Source organism: Humulus lupulus, chromosome 2 (genome assembly GCF_963169125.1).
Source record: "Humulus lupulus chromosome 2, drHumLupu1.1, whole genome shotgun sequence".
Classification (NCBI taxonomy): Eukaryota; Viridiplantae; Streptophyta; class Magnoliopsida; order Rosales; family Cannabaceae; genus Humulus; species Humulus lupulus.
In genome coordinates, this window is record NC_084794.1 from 86,474,335 (window position 1) to 86,491,960 (window position 17,626).

General features: G+C 34.2%; 1 protein-coding gene and 1 pseudogene across 1 annotated transcript; both read left to right on the forward strand.

The window, feature by feature from the left end:
* The first annotated feature begins 5,772 nt into the window (after positions 1-5,772).
* LOC133814485 (uncharacterized) lies at positions 5,773-6,405 on the forward strand. The gene is made up of 2 exons (XM_062247439.1): positions 5,773-5,780; positions 6,000-6,405. The coding sequence occupies exons 1-2, from the start codon at positions 5,773-5,775 to the stop codon at positions 6,403-6,405; spliced, it is 414 nt and encodes a 137-aa protein (XP_062103423.1).
* Positions 6,406-7,837: 1,432 nt separating this feature from the next.
* Positions 7,838-9,808, forward strand: LOC133814486 (cystinosin homolog; annotated as a pseudogene).
* Positions 9,809-17,626: the final 7,818 nt, after the last annotated feature.

Here is a 17,626-nt window from a genome sequence, read left to right on the forward strand (position 1 = left end):
GTGCCCACACATTTCTTGAGGTGTAGAGAACACTTTGGAAGATCTTGGTGTGAGTACGTGGGAGCGGCTTGGATAGGAAGATCGTTCTAAATACGAAAAGATACCAAGGACACTTGATAGGCTTCAAGAGGTATGAATCCTATCCTTAACTTGTTTATGATTAATGTATGTATATTAGTGGATCCGCATATTTAAAGGTAGTTTAATTATGTCACAAAATTTTTATTGTACACTGGGCCAACCCCACCACCATTCCTCTGCGTATTAGGAAACTAGTTCCTAACAACTAGGCCTTATGCAAACTTAAACCTTAACATGATTTCAGCAGAATTCTAGAAAAACAAACTTGAATTCTTACCTCAGATTGTACTTGAATCCCTCAGCTTTAAATCTTCAATATTTGAGCCTAAATTCCCAAGTTTTTCCCAGCTAATTTCACTGGTTCAATGCTTTAGCTCCTCAAGACTTCTTCAAACATAAGAGAGAGAGGAAGAAATCCTATAGAAGGAAAGGGAGAGAGAGTATTTGAGACTTCCTTTTGTGTCTAGTGGGTTCTGTCTACTTCTAGGGCCTTAGCTAATCTTAGCCTTGATCAAACAATGACTAAAATGCCCTCTTGAATTTACTTAGCCATTTAATTTGCTCTATGGGTAAATTAGTCTTTTCCCTCTAGTTCCCGCTATTCCTCAAGTGTTCCTACATTTAACCAATTAACCTCATCACGTTTAACTAATTACCAAACACTTATTCAATATCCAATAAATCCCAAAATATTATCTGAAATCCCAAAATACCCCTAGGCTCCCCCACCCCGCAGCTGGGTATTAAACTCCGTTGTGACTATTTCGCTTATCCGCTCACTAGGACCGTCTCAAACCATATATAGAAAATATATCTACATAATAATGTGGTCTCAACCATTTATCACATATAACCACATTAATGCCCTCAATGGGTCCACATGCATATCTAATACTCATAAACATGCATATAATATATTCAAATAATCATATTAATCATGCATGTCGCATAGTCACGCATTTAACCAATTAAACACACATATAAACCAATTGTGCCTCCCTGCACGCTTTTCAAGGTCCTAAGCCCTATTAGCAATTTTGGGTCGTTACAACCATTTTACCCCTCATTAGTATTTTATCCTTAACTCCCACTAAGTTCCTTATAAATGATATTTTCGTGAACTTAATCACAGAAATGAGATCTAGTTCATTTAACGTTCTGAACAAAGCAATTAAGGAAATCTTCTTTTCACTTCTCATACATAAGTTATAGATTTCATATCTATGAATCATACTCCCACTGAATTACACTACTAAATATACAAGATGTAAGTATGGGCTAGACCGTAGGGTAAGCTGGTAATGAACAAGTCAAAAGATTTAAATGATATAATTAGCAGAATATTATCATTCAGAATTAAGATCGACTTAACCTATGGTCAGCGTTGTGACATTGATTAGATTTGATAACAACGATACTTATTTATCAATCAATAATCAATATCGGTCCTAGTCCGATGTAACCAAATACATCTGACTTATCTACTTGGTCAATGCCTTGGAAAAGACATCACACCCTGAATGTGTAAGTAGATCATATCATAGATTTCCTAATCAATTAAAATCCAATGCACTAATCTAATCTTAGTACTCATTCTTTTGAACATATAATTACAACTATAATCCACTGTGACCTAGTCACTATAATTTTAACTATCCATATGTTCGAGATTTTATAAATGTTTGTATTATTTCAATAATCATGTAATAAACACAAGCAAGCAACATGGTTGTCAAACTAAATGATTTTTACTACTTTTATTGACAATATGAAATCGTGTTACATGTCCGACATGGTTTTATAAGGGCATAAAATCCAACAGTAGATTAACCACCAGGGCGGCAATGAGGTTTGGAGGACATATCCAGAGTGTGCCAGATGTTGAAGATACCATTTGGGAGAGTGTCGGGCGAAGGCCTGCTTTTATGTGGAATCGTGGGGCATCTCAATAAAGACTGCCCAAGGATAAAGAAAGAGGAGCTGAAAAAGGCGGACAACTTGACTCCAGCTCGAGTGTTCGCACTGATGCAGGCAAAGGCTGAGGCTAGTCCCTCAGTAGTGACAGGTCAGCTTTCTAGTGTTGGCACTTCTTATATTGTATTGATTAACTCTGGTGCTACACATTCTTTTCTTTTTAGTAGGATTATTGATAGACTGTGTAGGCCATGTGATTACTATGATGTGGGGTTTGGGACATTATTACCCACTAGGGAGTTAGTAGTTTCTAGGAGATGGGTCAGATCACTGCCAGTGACAGTGGACAGCAAGGAGTTGTTAGTTGACTTGATAGAGTTGGTTATGACTGACTTTGACATGATTCTAGGAATGGACTACTTAGGTTGAAATAGGGCAACCATTGATTGTAAAAATAAAATGGTAATCTTTGAGCTTGAGGGTGAGGATCCCTTTGTATTTGTTGGCATTGTGCATGGACCCCGTGTACCTATGTTTCAGCATTGAGGGCTAGGGACCTATTGCGAGGAGATTGCATAGGATTCCTAGCCAGTGTAGTGGACACCATCAGTTTGTGCTAGTGGGGCCAGAAGAGACTAGATTAGTTTGTGAATTCCTAGATGTGTTTCCAGGGGAAATACTAGGGTTGCCGCCACACAAAGAGATAGAATTTGTTATTGAGTTGGCACCAGGGAGATGGCCAATGTCTAGGGAACCTTACAAAATGGCCTCGTCATAATTGAAAGAACTGAAAGTACAATTATAGGAGTTGTTAGACTTGGGTTTTATCATACCCAGTTTCTCACCATGGGGTGCGCCACACCTATTTGTGAAGAAGAATGATGGTTCTCTGAGGATGTGCATAGACAATAGGGAACTGAATAATTTGACCATTAGTAACAGGTATCCTCTGCTAAGGATAGATGACCTGTTCGAATAGTCGCAGGGTAAAATGTTATTTTTGAAGATAGATCTTTGATCTGGTTATCACCAGTTGAGGATCGAGGAAGAAGACATACCAAAGACAAATTTCTGCACCAGATATGGGCATTATGAGTTTCTCGTCATGTCTTTTGGTTTGACTAATGCCCTAGCAGCTTTTATGGATCTGATGAACAGGGTGTTCAAGGACTATCTGGATCGATTTGTGATCGTCTTTATCGACGATATCCTAGTTTATTCGCAGTCAGAGGAAGAGCACGACCAACATCTCAGGTTGGTCTTAGAGAGGCTGAGGGAGCACAGATTGTTTGTGAAGTTTAGGAAGTGTGAGTTTTGCTTACCTCAGGTGACTTTCTTGGGTCACATTGTTAGCAGAGATGGAATCAAGGTGGAACCATCTAAGATTAAGGTTTTCATAGATTGGGTAAGGCCAAGGAATGCCTTAGAGATCAGCAGCTGCCTTGGGTTGGCAGGTTATTACAAGCGGTTTATGGAAGGGTTCTCAAGGATAAGTAATCCATTAACAGATTTGACATGCAAGAGCCATAAGTTTGCGTGGTTCAGTACATGTGAGAACAACTTCCATGAGTTGAAGCGGCATTTGATTATCGCTCCAGTCTTGAGTCTCCTGACAGATCAGGGAACGTTCATGGTTTATTGCAATGCCTCAAGACAAGGATCAGGCTGTGTACTTATGCAGACAGAGAAGGTGATTGCTTATACATCACGTCAGTTGAAGGATTATGAGTAGAGGTACCCTATTCATAATATGGAGCTAGTAGCAATGCTCGTTACATTAAAGGTATAGAGGAATTACCTTTATGGAGAGAAACGTGAAATATACACTGACCACAAGAGTTTGAAGTACTTCTTTACACAGAAGGATTTGAATATGAGGCAGAGGCGTTGGTTAGAACTGGTGAAGAATTATGATTGTGAAATCCTTTATCATCCAGGAAAAGCCAATGTGGTGGCAGATGCCTTAAGTCGGAAAGGTTCAGGACAATTGTATAGTTCAAGGCAGATATCCAAGGAATTGGCAGAGGATATGACTAGAGCAGGATTAGAGTTAGCGGTGGGCCATTTAGCCAACATTACCTTGTAGTCTACTCTTCTAGAGAGGATAAATGAGAGTCATCTGAAAGAGCCGCAGTTGATGAAGATTAGAGGAGACGTCCTAGCTGGAGTAGCTAGGGACTATACAATATTAGATAATGGTTTACTGAGATACAAAGGTCGGATCTGTGTTCCGATGTATATTTTTATTAGATGGGAGATTATGGATGAATCTCACACTACCTCGTACTCTTTTCATCCAGGCACCACGAAGATGTATCAGGATCTGAAGACTTTATATTGGTGGCTTGGGTTGAAGAATGATGTAACTGAATATGTGGCCAAGTGCTTGACGTGTAAGCAGGTCAAGGCTGAACATCAGAGACCAACAGGTCTATTACAGCCCTTGGATATCCCAGAGTCGAAGTGGGAGGATATCACAATGGATTTTGTGGTTTGATTGCCCAGGATGGTGGGTCAATATGATTCGGTGTGGGTTATTGTAGATCAATACACCAAATCAACTCACTTTCTACCAGTGAGAACGACTTATACAGTTGACCAATATACATATCTCTATGTGAGAGAGATAGTACGTCTTCATGGGGCTCTGAAGTCGACCGTGTCAGATCGAGACCCCACATTTACTTCCAAGTTTTTAGGAAGTTTATAGAAGGCATGGCCACGCAGCTAAAGTTTAGTACAACTTATCATCCGTGGACTAATGGTCAGTCTAAGAGAACTATCCAGATATTGGAGGGCATGCTGAGAGCATGTGTACTGGACTTTGAAGGGTTCTAGAGTAAGTATTTGCCTCTGATAGAGTTTTCCAACAACAACAACTACTAGGCGACCATTGGAGTGTCTCCTTATGAGATGATGTATAGTAGGAAATGTAGATCACCCAATCATTGGGATGAGATGGGTGAATGGAGATACTTAGGTCCTGAATTAGTTCAGAGAACCAATAAGGCTATTGAAAAGATTAGAGCTCGGACGCTCGCATCACAGAGTAGACAGAAAAGTTATGTGGATCCAAAGCGCAAGAACGTGGAGTGTTGAGAATTGTGCCCTAAAAGTAATTGTAGTAGACAATGGTTTTAATGAAATAAATAAATGAATTGAATTATTGCATATATGTAGCTTATGTACAATATTATTACTAATAATATTAAGTAAATATCTTAAAATTCTCAAGTTCATCTATGTGGTCTCAATCTCATATTGGTATGAGAGGATCGAGATTGAGATAATGAACTTAAATAGTTCGCAGTAAAATAAAGTTATGGAATCTTTAGATTAATTACTGCTAGTATGGTCCACTAGTATTATGAATACATGTGACCTAGATCCAGGTTACTAGTATAGCAGGACACTTTAGTGGAGGTACTTTGCATGCTAAGAGTATGTAGAACTGGACACGTTGTGTTTTAATAATACTTGTTTAAATATCGTTTCGTAGTATTATAAAATACATCAACTGATGATCATATACAAACTGATCTTAATCCTGAAGTTACAATGAACTCCTATATATGTTACTTGATCCTTTGATTCATGTGTTACAGTTTGTTAGAATGATCAGGCTAAGAACAATTATTTTGGGGACTCAATGATGTATATGCACTACACCAAATACCTCTTTTTATAATACATAGTTATAAGCTAATTGGAAAAGTATTATACTAGGAAAGCTAAAAATTAGAAGGCGGTAAACTAAATTTTAAAATGGAGGGAAAAATGGCTGGGTACTTTTGGGTAGCCCGCTTAATTAATGTAAAACCCTTTTTTTAGCAAATGTAAAAGGCAAAGTCATTCTTTCCATCTGATTCCTCTCTGCTCCGCCGCAAGAGCTGCTCCAAAATGGAGGTTGGAGAAAACACATTGTACCAGCAACTTCATAAGCTATAAGGGGTGAAGTCCGAAGAAGCTCTTGACCAATTGATTTCTGCTCTCTGGAAAACCAGGAAGACTGGTCTTCGTGGTCACCATGACAAGTCCCATTTCCAGACCCTCCTCAATCTCCCTTCTTGCTCCGACCTTGACCCAGTATGGAACGACTTAACTTTTCTTCTTAAATGGAGCTTTTTTCTTGGTGGGTTTTTGTTGCTTAGTGATCTTGTGAAGAAAATTTTGACTTTTGTGGTGCTTGAACAAGTTTTGGCATGCCTTCATTCGATGATTAGAAAATGCGCCTATGGAAACTTTAGTGGCGATGATCTTCTTAAGCTTGTTCTGCCTGATTTGCCCGTTGATCTTCAACAAATGCTTTTGCTTTTGTTCCAGAAGTATCGGAGTCAGTGGAAAGAGGATGTTTCAAAGGAACAGGCCCCTCTCTCTCTTGAAGCTCTTTCCTTGAATCAATATACTTGATAATAGACTTCAGCTTTAATGTACAAAAATTACAGCCATCTTCAATTTCAGTTGTCATATTTCTTATGGAGAGTCTAAACATGTGCTCTAACTATGTTTGATAGACAATGCTCTGTTGATTCTCCATGATGAACGTCTTATTCCTCTCCTCAGGGTATGATTCTGCTGTCAATTTTATTTTATTTTTGAAGTAATTGATTAGTTATCTCTAAATTTATTTTGGAATCAATCTTAAATGTATCGTTTTCTTGTTAATTTAGCCTCCATTTTTTTGCTTTGTCTAACAATATGCATGTTTTAAATTTTATGAGTATCAGACAGCAAAGGAAAATTTAGAGTTGGCTCTAGAGGCAGACAACTCAAACACCCATGCCAGATATTGGTTGTCTAGATTGCATATGAAATATCATGTTCCTGGAGCATGTAAAGCAGTGTAAGGAGAATTTTATAATTGGGCTTTTTGTTTATTGGCTTACCTTTTCTGATGTTGGTGATGATATGTACTCAATTTAAGAGATATAATCATTGTTTTAATGTTTCAAAATTCAACTTTGGAGAAGAAAAATATATGGACTCTCTATCAATAAGAGGGTAAAAAGATGATAGTCTAGTTTTGGGTATGTAAGGATCCGGCCATGTTAATTTCTTGACTAGAGATGTTAAAGCTGTTTAAGATAAAATTCAATACTTTGGTGAAGCAACCCTCTCTATGTTATTAAAAAAATAGAAAATTTTGGAAATAGTTACAGAAATGGTTTCTTTTTCTCTAGAATGTAAAATGATTAAGAAAGAAAATTTTCAAAATTTCAAGTTGATATGGCCCCCAATTTATTACTCTCTCTCTCTCTCTCTCTCTCAATTGTTGATTAATTTTATATGCTCATAATTTTTTTCTTTATATTTGAATTAATTGTCGATTGTTATTATTTTCTCTAAATCACTATATGCTTTTGATTATTTATTTTCTCTTTTTTTTTTCATATCAGGGGTGTTGCATTGTTAGTAGAAGCTGCAAACATGGGTGATAAAAATGCTCAATATGAACTGGGTTGCCGGTTGAGAGTTGAGGTTAGGTTTCTTCATTCATGTTTTATCTAGTGCAACTTAAGCAGTTTATTAATTTTAGGCTTGTTGTTCAGAAACTTTAACCCAAGGATCCTGCACTAGCAATTAAAATCATTGAAGATAAACCATTCGTTTGAGCAGCTTTTATTTACACTTTAATTGTAAACATGTTTAATTTATTAAGTCTGTTTGACAGTGGTTATTGTAAAATAAGTTGCACCAAACTGGTGGATTGTGTAAATGTGCATCTTTTGTTTCGAAAAATAGTTTGATGGTGCCCTTCAAACCATATTTTTGTTGGTTTGTTATGTTAATATTTGTCTTAACAAAGATTTAGTTAACTTGTTATTGTGTTAATTTTTTGGTCATGAATGTGTACTATGGTTTGTTATGATTTGTTATTGTGTTAATTCATCTGACTTGTTTTTATATTTGCACACATATTATACATACGTTCTATGTTATAGTGGCATAACTCATTTTTATCATATTATATTTACACACACATATATATATATCAAATCATATAACCCATCTGTTAGTATATTTATTCTATTTATATTGAGTATTTTTTGGTCTTCTTTTTAGTCAATATTATATGGGTTAATATAACAAAGCACTCCTCCTATCTCATTTAAAACGCCACCCTTTACTTTAGCTCAGCCGTTCAAAATCAATATCTTCAGAAGTATGGCTCCAAGGAGGTTTGTGTATTCAAATTTCTTCATATAAGATCTTTTGAGTTTGTGAGAAGATTGTGTTAAGGTATACTTGTTCTTTGTTTGTATATGAATAATGTGTTTATGTAATCAGATGATACTCGTCGCTGCAAATGATGTTGCTTTTTCATCACATGTTGTTCTCTTGACGACAATTACCTTAGTACAAATTGCAATCTATGAAGTAAGATTCTTCTTCTTGATTGAGGAGCCTTATTTTTTTGGTGTGGTAATTATGTTGTTATGCATTGATATTTTTGAATTTTACCTTTTGTTGGTGATGATGGCCTTGTATTTATACAGCGTGGAGGTCAGACTGTCTCTAAGATTACTCTAGCAATTGTCTCTATTGTTTGGTTAGCTGCTGGAGTTTGCTTTTTCATTGCTTTGCCAAACCATTACTGGCTTTGGTTGATTAACATTTTTAAGTAAGATTCATTCTTTAGTTACCTTCCCTTTTCTTTTCTTTTTTTCAGAATTTTGAGTTCCAAACAGTTCAGTTCGATTAAAAAATATTGGAAAGCTAGATGATAAAAGCATTTTTTTGCTTCGATTTATTGGCTTAATCGCTTTATCATGATTAGCTTTAGGTTTCTAAATTCCATTTGCTATGAAATATATGATTGATTCACTTTCTGACTTGGAACTGATTCTTTCCGTTTTCAGCTCAATCTAAGTCTTTATGACAGTCATCAAATATATTCCTCAGGTTAGAAATACCTCATTTCTTTTTTCCCCATTAGAAAAAATATCAATTGTTTTAAATATAATCTTATGTAACATTTGTGAAACTTTTCTTTATTTTTATCCCCTTAATATTAATAAATTCAAGTGTACGTTTGTAAGATCATACTATTAAAAGTGTTTGTGTTTTTTAACGTAAAATTCTTCTTCTAAATCCCTTGAATACTTTTTGATGCCATGTGGGAGTTATGAACTCTATGAGAGTATGTGGAACCAGAATCTAATGCTGCACTCATGAAAGTTTTGTTGCGCTCTTACAAGCATTGAGATGTAGCTTAACATTTCCTTGTTCAGTCTAAAATTGTGTGTTCAGTGATGAAATAATTTAGCTATCCAAAAGGTTTTCTTTTTCCTTTCTTATTACTGTATGAGTAGAGAATTAGAGACAGTAATACTATGTTGTCAACAGTTTTTCTATATCCTTTGAACCTATAAGTTATTTTGATGATTTCTTTCAGGAGACTGCTCATGAGACAGTAATACTATGTTGTACTTTATGCATGCTTTATGTTTTTGAAGTAACGTTGTGCCTGCATAATAGCTTTTTGTTTGGTTGTTTATTCTAGGTGTCAATATCTCTATTTGTGTTTGGGTTTGGATTGTGTTAAAGGGATTGTCAATATCTCTCTTGATGTTGCAAAATAGTCTTTGATTCATAACTAGAAGGGATCCTTCTCTGACAATGATTTTGGTCCAGAATTGTTGGTTAATCAAACTTCCAAGTTTAGTCTGTTGTGTTTTTTCTCTCTGTTTTTTTTTTTGGCAGTGGCTTCGATCATAAAGCACACTCTGCTGCTGATTTTTGTAGCTTAGTTTATTGTGGTGTTCTATTTGTGTTTCTCTTTTATGAGTTTCTTATGGCTTGTTGGACTTAGTCTAAATACATGGTCATGCTCTTTATTTAATCTCTCAAACTATTTTAGACTAATGAATTGGCACAACCATTTATGCTCTTTATTACTTCTTTTTTAGTAAGCCTAATCACATGTTTGCCTTGCACACATATTATATGAGTGTCATCTAGATTTTACACCATTGGATCTTATATATATATCTTACATCATGCAGCTATGTTTATATGCACACAAGCATATGTAGTGCTCTTTATTGCTTCTTACATTATGCTATTATATTTATATGCACAGATTCATATGTTTTTTATTATATATATAAACATCTTTGACCTTGTTTGCACCACATATAGTGCCTATACACAACTTGCAGTACATATTAAAGATAAATATCATGTGGGAGAGTACTTTTAGTTGTGTGGTTTTTAACGTGTACTTCTTGTTCGTAATTCACTTTCATGTAAATGCTTATATATGTTGTTTTGTAATTCAGAAAGATAAAAAGAGAATAATAAGGATAACTTATCCCATTAATGTGAAATAGTGTTTTTTTAAGAACAGTACATGGTACTTATTTGCTTTGCAGCCTTAGCTTAAAAACCAACAAGAGTGTGATGCACTTTAGAACAAAAGAAGTAAAAACATATCCCAATTTATTGTACTTAAATTCTGGATATAATTTTTATGTAATAATAAAGAAGAAGAAAAAACACACTCACACACACACATCACTAGTTTGTTAAGCTTTTCTTAAGATTGTTGGTCTTATTGTGAGAATAATATATATTTTTGTACGTAATTCTTTTTTTTTTTATACATATATAGAAGACCTTAATTTGATCACACAAAATAACAAAAAACTTTTATGTTAACGTTTCATTTAAAAAATTGTATAGCTTTTGGTCACTTTTGGTCATTAAGTGAGTAGTGTTACTTTGACTATTTTTTACTGTCAGTTCTGACCCAATATAAAATAAAGAGTTACATATGGGTTTTTCTCCGTATTAGGCCATTTGTAATTTTTGGAGTTATAAAAGTTGGTTTCTTCTCACTTCTCCTCTTCTCGTCCAAACACACATTACTTGTATTTACTAGTAAAGAAGAGAAAGAAAAATATAGAAGATGATTTTTGGTTTATTTATTAAATTTATTATTTAGACGCACATGAGAGTGGTACCATCAAAACTTAGTTGTTTATTATCACTAATCGTACTATATATCCAATTCATGAGCTTCATTATTATTAGACTAATAAAAAAATTCAGATAATGTGACAATTTCAATGAGCTCCATGGTGATTGCAGCATATTTTTAATAGCGAAATAAATCAAATGAGGCATGTTCCAAATGTTTGTTCCATTGTAAAAGGTACGCAAATATCATATGTTGTTCTATTAATAATTTTTGGAAATTTCTTATTATTCTTTGTCTTTGTGGAGAAGGGTTTCATTTGACTTGTATGGGTACTCTTCTGGTTGTATTTTCCAGATTTGGGTTAGTGTCCATTTAAATTATTTTCTATTTGGTCTAGGTACTCCATTTAAATTATTTTCCATTTGTATTTTCCAGAGTTTGTCTAGATATGCTGTTTAAATTATTTTTTATTTTTTTCTTTCTTATTTTGTTTCTGGTACTAAGATGTGATTAGTTTCCTCTGCTTATAAGTTTTTACTAATGTTGTTCTGCATTTGTTTGGACCCAAGCATGTACTTTGTAGTAGGTTAGCTTGATTAGGCTTCATCTGCTTTTACGCTTTCTCTTGCTTTTTGAAAGCTAATGTATGTAAAGCAAGTAGTGTATTGTCTAAGTTGTATGCTTCTGTGTTGCTGAAATAGAAATTGTGACCCCCTGTATTTTTCCCTATCAAATTTACAGAAAATGTGAATTTTTCGTTGTAGAGCAACAATTGACGCATATACAAATATCCTCTTCTCATTTGGAACTACAGGTAATTTAAAACGTGAAGCTCTACCATAGGTTATATCTTCCTCTGCAAAATATAATGTTATATTGTTCATTTACCTGGATATTATCATTTATTTGATAATGCATAAGTTTTATTTTGTAATTTTACAATATACCTAGAATGGCACGGTGGGGAAAGGTGATGTTTTTGCTTGGCCCACTAATCTGGGTTGGATGATGGGCCTTGGCTAGTGTATGATTCACTGTTAAATGGAGCTTCTATTTCCCTATATAGTGGATCTCCGCTTGGATCTGGCTTTACCAAGTTTGTACATGTAAATGATTTATCTGTATTAAGAATGTCAAAATTTTCAATTGTTTGTTGTGGTTCTTAATACATTCTGCTGAATTTATCTGGTATGCACATCCTGAATGGCAATGTTATTGATTAATGATGTATGAAACACATGCTTTATAACATATGGAAATTATCATAATGGATATTGTAAGCCTAGCTATTAGGGAGTGGATAAGATTTGAATGCTTCTTAATTCTTTACTTTTGGTCTAGTCTCATACAAAAAAACTTTCAGAAGGACTTTTTTGCTGATGTGATGTTAAATTAATGGCTCTAACTACAAGTTTAAAAGATGTGTAATAGTTTCAGTATTTTCATTTTTTAATCAATTGAAACTCTTCTAATATTTGTAGGATGCTAAAGTAACAATGCTAGGTGTGATCCCAAGTATTGTCTGGACATGGAAATCTACAAATTGTGTTACTGGGTATGATTGGTCCACCATTCGGTAAATAATTATAGTATACTACTTGTCTTTTTATTGGTAAAATGTTTTCATTTGCATCAAGATGCTTGTCCTGTATTTTAGTTAAGTCTTAAATCCATTATTGATTTTAGGGTCATAATTGCTTCTTTTAAGCTTGATTTTGGGGTCATAAAATGATCATGCAACAAAAAATAACCATGGATGATGATGATGATGATGATGTAGTGGCTATCTTGCACCAGAATATGCCATGTGCGGACATCTTGCAGAAAAAGCCAACGTGTTTGCTTTTGGTGTTGTGGCGCTTGAGACTATCAGTGATAGGTAGAATTCTGCTCCTAATTTGGAAGAAGAACAAATATATCTTCTTGAATGGGTACATAATTCCTTACTATTCAATGTATATGTTTTAGCTATGGAATCACAACACAACAAGGCCCAATTCTAACTAATTCGTGCTTCTCTAGGCTTGGAACTTACAAGAACAAAACAATGAAGCTGATCTTGTGGATTCAGAGTTATCTAAATTCAATGAAGATGAAGTGAGAAGACTCATAAGAGTAGCTCTTTTATGCAATCAAACATCAAAAACATCAAGGCCATCAATGTCTAGAGTTGTGGCAATGCTTTCAAGAGATATTGAAGTAAACACTCAAATCTCAAGGCCTGGTTACTTGGCTGACTGGAGTTTGGATATTCTAAGCAGCATATTAAGTGATGTTGCAACTATAGGAACTGATTCTACCTACTATGATTCGCCTGCTAGTACGAGAATGGTGGGGGATGCATTGCCATCACCAGCCAAAGGCGCCACTCGTCCAATTCTTCAAAGTTACAAGTCCAAAGGCTTTGGTGTGCTAACATTTGGAAGATCATAATATGCAACTGTTTAAGGCTATTTTGTTGACTATTGTGAGAATATTTTGTTTTTATTAATTAGGCAGTGTTGAATATCTTAAGACTTTTGGATTGTTTTTAAGATAATCTTGAATGTATTTTGACAATTATTTGGTTATATGTGTTATGAACCATATAATTGGTACTCAAAAATATATTTGTACAATGTTAAGGGTGTCTTAAGTATATTAAATGAAGTGGGTTTGAATTAAAGAAATAAAAAATGATTACAATGTACAGGTTTATATAATAATAATTCAAGTTTATCCAAATATTCGAATAATACAAAAAATGTGTTATTGTATCTTTTACAATAACACTGGTTTATAAGCATAAAATTATGTTATGCAAACTATTTTCTATAATGCAGAAAGTGTGTTATTATAAAGTGTATCATAACACTACTTTATAAGTACAAAAAAGTGTTATATAATCTATTTATAAATAGCATAATGAAATACTTATCTAAGTATTAAAATAACACAACAAAAGTGTTATCGTAAGCCATACCATAACACTTGTCTATAACTATGGAAAAGTGTTATGCAAAGTGCTCTGGCCTACTATAACACCGCTTTCCTTAACACATCAAAAAGTGTTATGGTATATATTTGATAATACTTTTTCAGTCTTATTGAAAGTATTTTTTCTTGTAGTGATGGCTTGGATTGCTCTATGTGTGTGGCACATCAGATGTATCTGATATTGGTTATTCAATTTTATTTTTTAATTATTAAATAAACATTTTAAAAGGGGTTTTAAAATGTTATGTTAGATTTTTGTCTATCATCATTATTATTATAAAAGGTAATTGATTTTTCTTCATTATGATTATTATGGCAATAATGTCTATATATTCTATTTGATAGAAAATAGAAATAAATAGTTTTTGACAAGTTTGAAATAGAGAAGAAAAAGCTATCATCTTTTTCACAAAAAGAAAAACCTATTCTCTCTAGCCTATAATCAAAAGTCTCATGTGTTGAGAATATTTTTTATTCACAAAATTGATCCTTGCTCTCTATGTGCCCACCCACATCTTAAGGTGTAGAGAATGTCTTGAAAGATCTAGGTGGGAGTACTCAAGCAAGAATAGGAAGATCGAAATACATACGAAATGATTCAAGGATTCTTGATAGGCTGCATGAGGTAAATCATTTCGTATTATTTTTATATATTCATATTATACATATATTGATTAACATATTGCATATTAAATGATCTTCATATAAAGATTTTTTATACGAAAAAAAATTTGTTGTATACCATTACCGCAATTTCCGTTGCGCACTAGGAACTGTTCCTAATTCCTAACAATCGGTACCAGAGCCATCTTTAATCCCAGCATATGTTAATTATTGTGTGGGTATTATATGCATTTTTATATTATATGTAATATATGAATGGATAGATGTTTGTATATGAATAATTTATGTTCTTAAGGGTTGGTTTTCATGGTGTTTTTGGATTAGGAAGTGTTCTTAATTTTTCTGGATATACAAAAATTGTATGCCATTTTGGGGAATAGGAATTTTGTAATTTATTTTTTTTAAATTCTGAAAAATTATATGATGGTCTGAGGCCCAAGTCGCTGCCCCTGCAGCCACAGCCTGCGCCCCTACACGCGCCCAGCCTCTTGCGCAGCCACAGCCTATGCGTGCCCAGCCCTATGTGCACCCGCCCTACACTCTGGTGCGTGCCCAGTGCCCCCTGCGCTCTGGTGTGCGCCCAGTGCCCCCTGCGCCCTGGAGCGTGCCTAGCGCCCCTGCGCAACATCCACGCTTGCGTCCCTGCACGCCTAGCAACCAGTGCCCCTGTACACCTACAACTGCATCCCTACCAGCCGAAACCCAACCATTGACACACCCATTAGGGTTTGTGTTATGCAAACCCTAATGGATGTGTAATTATCCATTTGGGCATGTTTAAGCCCAATATAATTAAAAAGTGTTTTAATTGTAAATTTTGAGTTAATTGTGATGCTTCCAAATTCCAATTGGGCCTCAATAAATTGTTGGGTATTAAAACCCAAAAGTTTTATTATTTTAAATTTGTTTAAAATAATTAAAATGTTATTTAACTCATAATGGTTAATTAAAATGGTGATGACCCAAAGACTAAAAGAGAAGGTCCAAGATCAAAGGAGTTGTTCTTTATTAGGCCTTAGTTAGTTTAATTATTTTTGTGTATTTTTTTGCCAGTGTTGTAATTTTCTAGAAACACCCAAAACACCCAACCCGCTTTTATTTATTTATTTGCTTGAACATGATTAAATTGTTTAATACTTTATCATGCATAATAACATGCCATACATATTACCCACATAGTACATACTAAGCATGCATTTTTTTTAAAAACATGCTTAGGATTGATTATATGTTTTTATTTGATAACTCATATAATTAATTTAGTCTTAATTATTTAGGATGGTAAAAGTAATTTAAATTTATTTATTTTCTTATTTAATAAAAAAAATTATTAAATAAAATGGTATTCTATTTAAAAGAGCAAAATAAAATCTAGGGCACGATTATTTATTTTGCATAATTGGATTAGTATTTAATTAGAATATTATTTGATAAAACTAATTTAATTAGTTTTACAACCTAATTAAAAAATCTTGATTTTGAGAAAAACACAATTTATAATAGTGAGTGGGAGAGGAAATTATGACAATAAGTCTCATGGTCTCCATTATTAGTTGAACACCGAGAGGCATAGGAAGGGCCTCGTGTCACCTCCATTTGCGGCCTCCCTAAGGAAAGGCTTCTGATTATGTTTATTTTATCTCAAGGTTGACTTCTCTTATGAGAATAAGATTAGTGATGTATTTCACGTTTGACTGACCCTAAGACACACTCTTGAGTTAAGTCATTGATAAAAAATAATGGGTTGCACTCTGAAGATGTATCTAGGCTTTTGGACGCGACTAGTACATCTTGACCAAATTAGCGGTACTTCATAAGTCAAAAGAGAAAAAAGAGTTTTTAAGTTTTCACTTATGGAGTTTAGATCTTGTCTCAAGGTTAATTTGTGATTAGTCTGACCTACCCTAAGGTGGTCCATTAATTTTCAAATTAATCTATCGTGGATAAGTAATTAATTTTTTTATGTGTTATTTTATATGTTGCATTCATGCATCATATTTACTATTCCAAATATAAACTGATATTTATTATATGTATTAATTCATTATATTTATTTATTTAATTTTCAGCAATATGTCCAATCCAAACCCTGTAACTGCTTTACTTGCTAATGAGAAATTGACTGGTGATAACTACATGAAATGGAAACAAAATATGAACATTGTTTTGATATGTGAAAATCACATGTTTGTTCTTAATGAGGAGTGTCCTAAACTTCTTGCTCTCATTGCTGCCAAAACTGCAAGAGAGAAATATGACAATTGGATCTTATCTAACAATAAGGCCAAATGTTATATGCTTGCTAGTATGAGAAATGTAATTAGAAAGAAGTTTGAAACTGTTGAAACAACCTATAAGATTTAGGAATCTCTACAAGGCATGTTTGGCCAGCAATTTGATAAGTGCAGACATGATGCCTAGAAGCTTCATGAATATGAAAATGAAGAAAAATGTTTCCGTCAGAGAACATGTCCTAGACATGATCAACATATTGCACGATGCAAAAATCCATGGACCAACCATTGATGAGAGAACTCAAGTAAGTGTGATACTTGAATCTCTCACACCAGCTTTTACGGCATTCACTACCAACTATATTATGAAAAAGTTGGAGTATAATATGACCCAATAGCTGAATGGGTTACAAACTTTTGAATCTCTAAACAAAAGTTCCACTAAGGTTGAGGAGGCATATGTTGCTGAAACTAAGTCTTCGACTTCAAACAGCAATTCAAGGAAGAGGAAGGGTGGCTAAGGAAGAGACAAGAAAAAGGACAAACAACCAGAAAAGACCAATAAGTCTTCCAAGAAGAATAATTATGCAAAGAACTCCAAAAAGAAGGCACTGAAAATAGCATGCTTTCATTGTGGATTTTATGGTAATTGGAAAAGGAATTGTTCTAAGTACCTGGCTGAACTGAAAGACAAAAAGAAGGGTAAATTTGATTTACTTGTTTTAGAATCTTGCTTAGTGGAAAGTGATTTATCATCCTAGATAGTTGATTCTGGAGCCACTAACCATGTTTGTTTTTCTTTGCAGATTCTTAGTACTTCAAGGAAGCTGGCTCATGGAGAGGTGACCATGAGAGTTGGAAGTGGTCAGGAGAT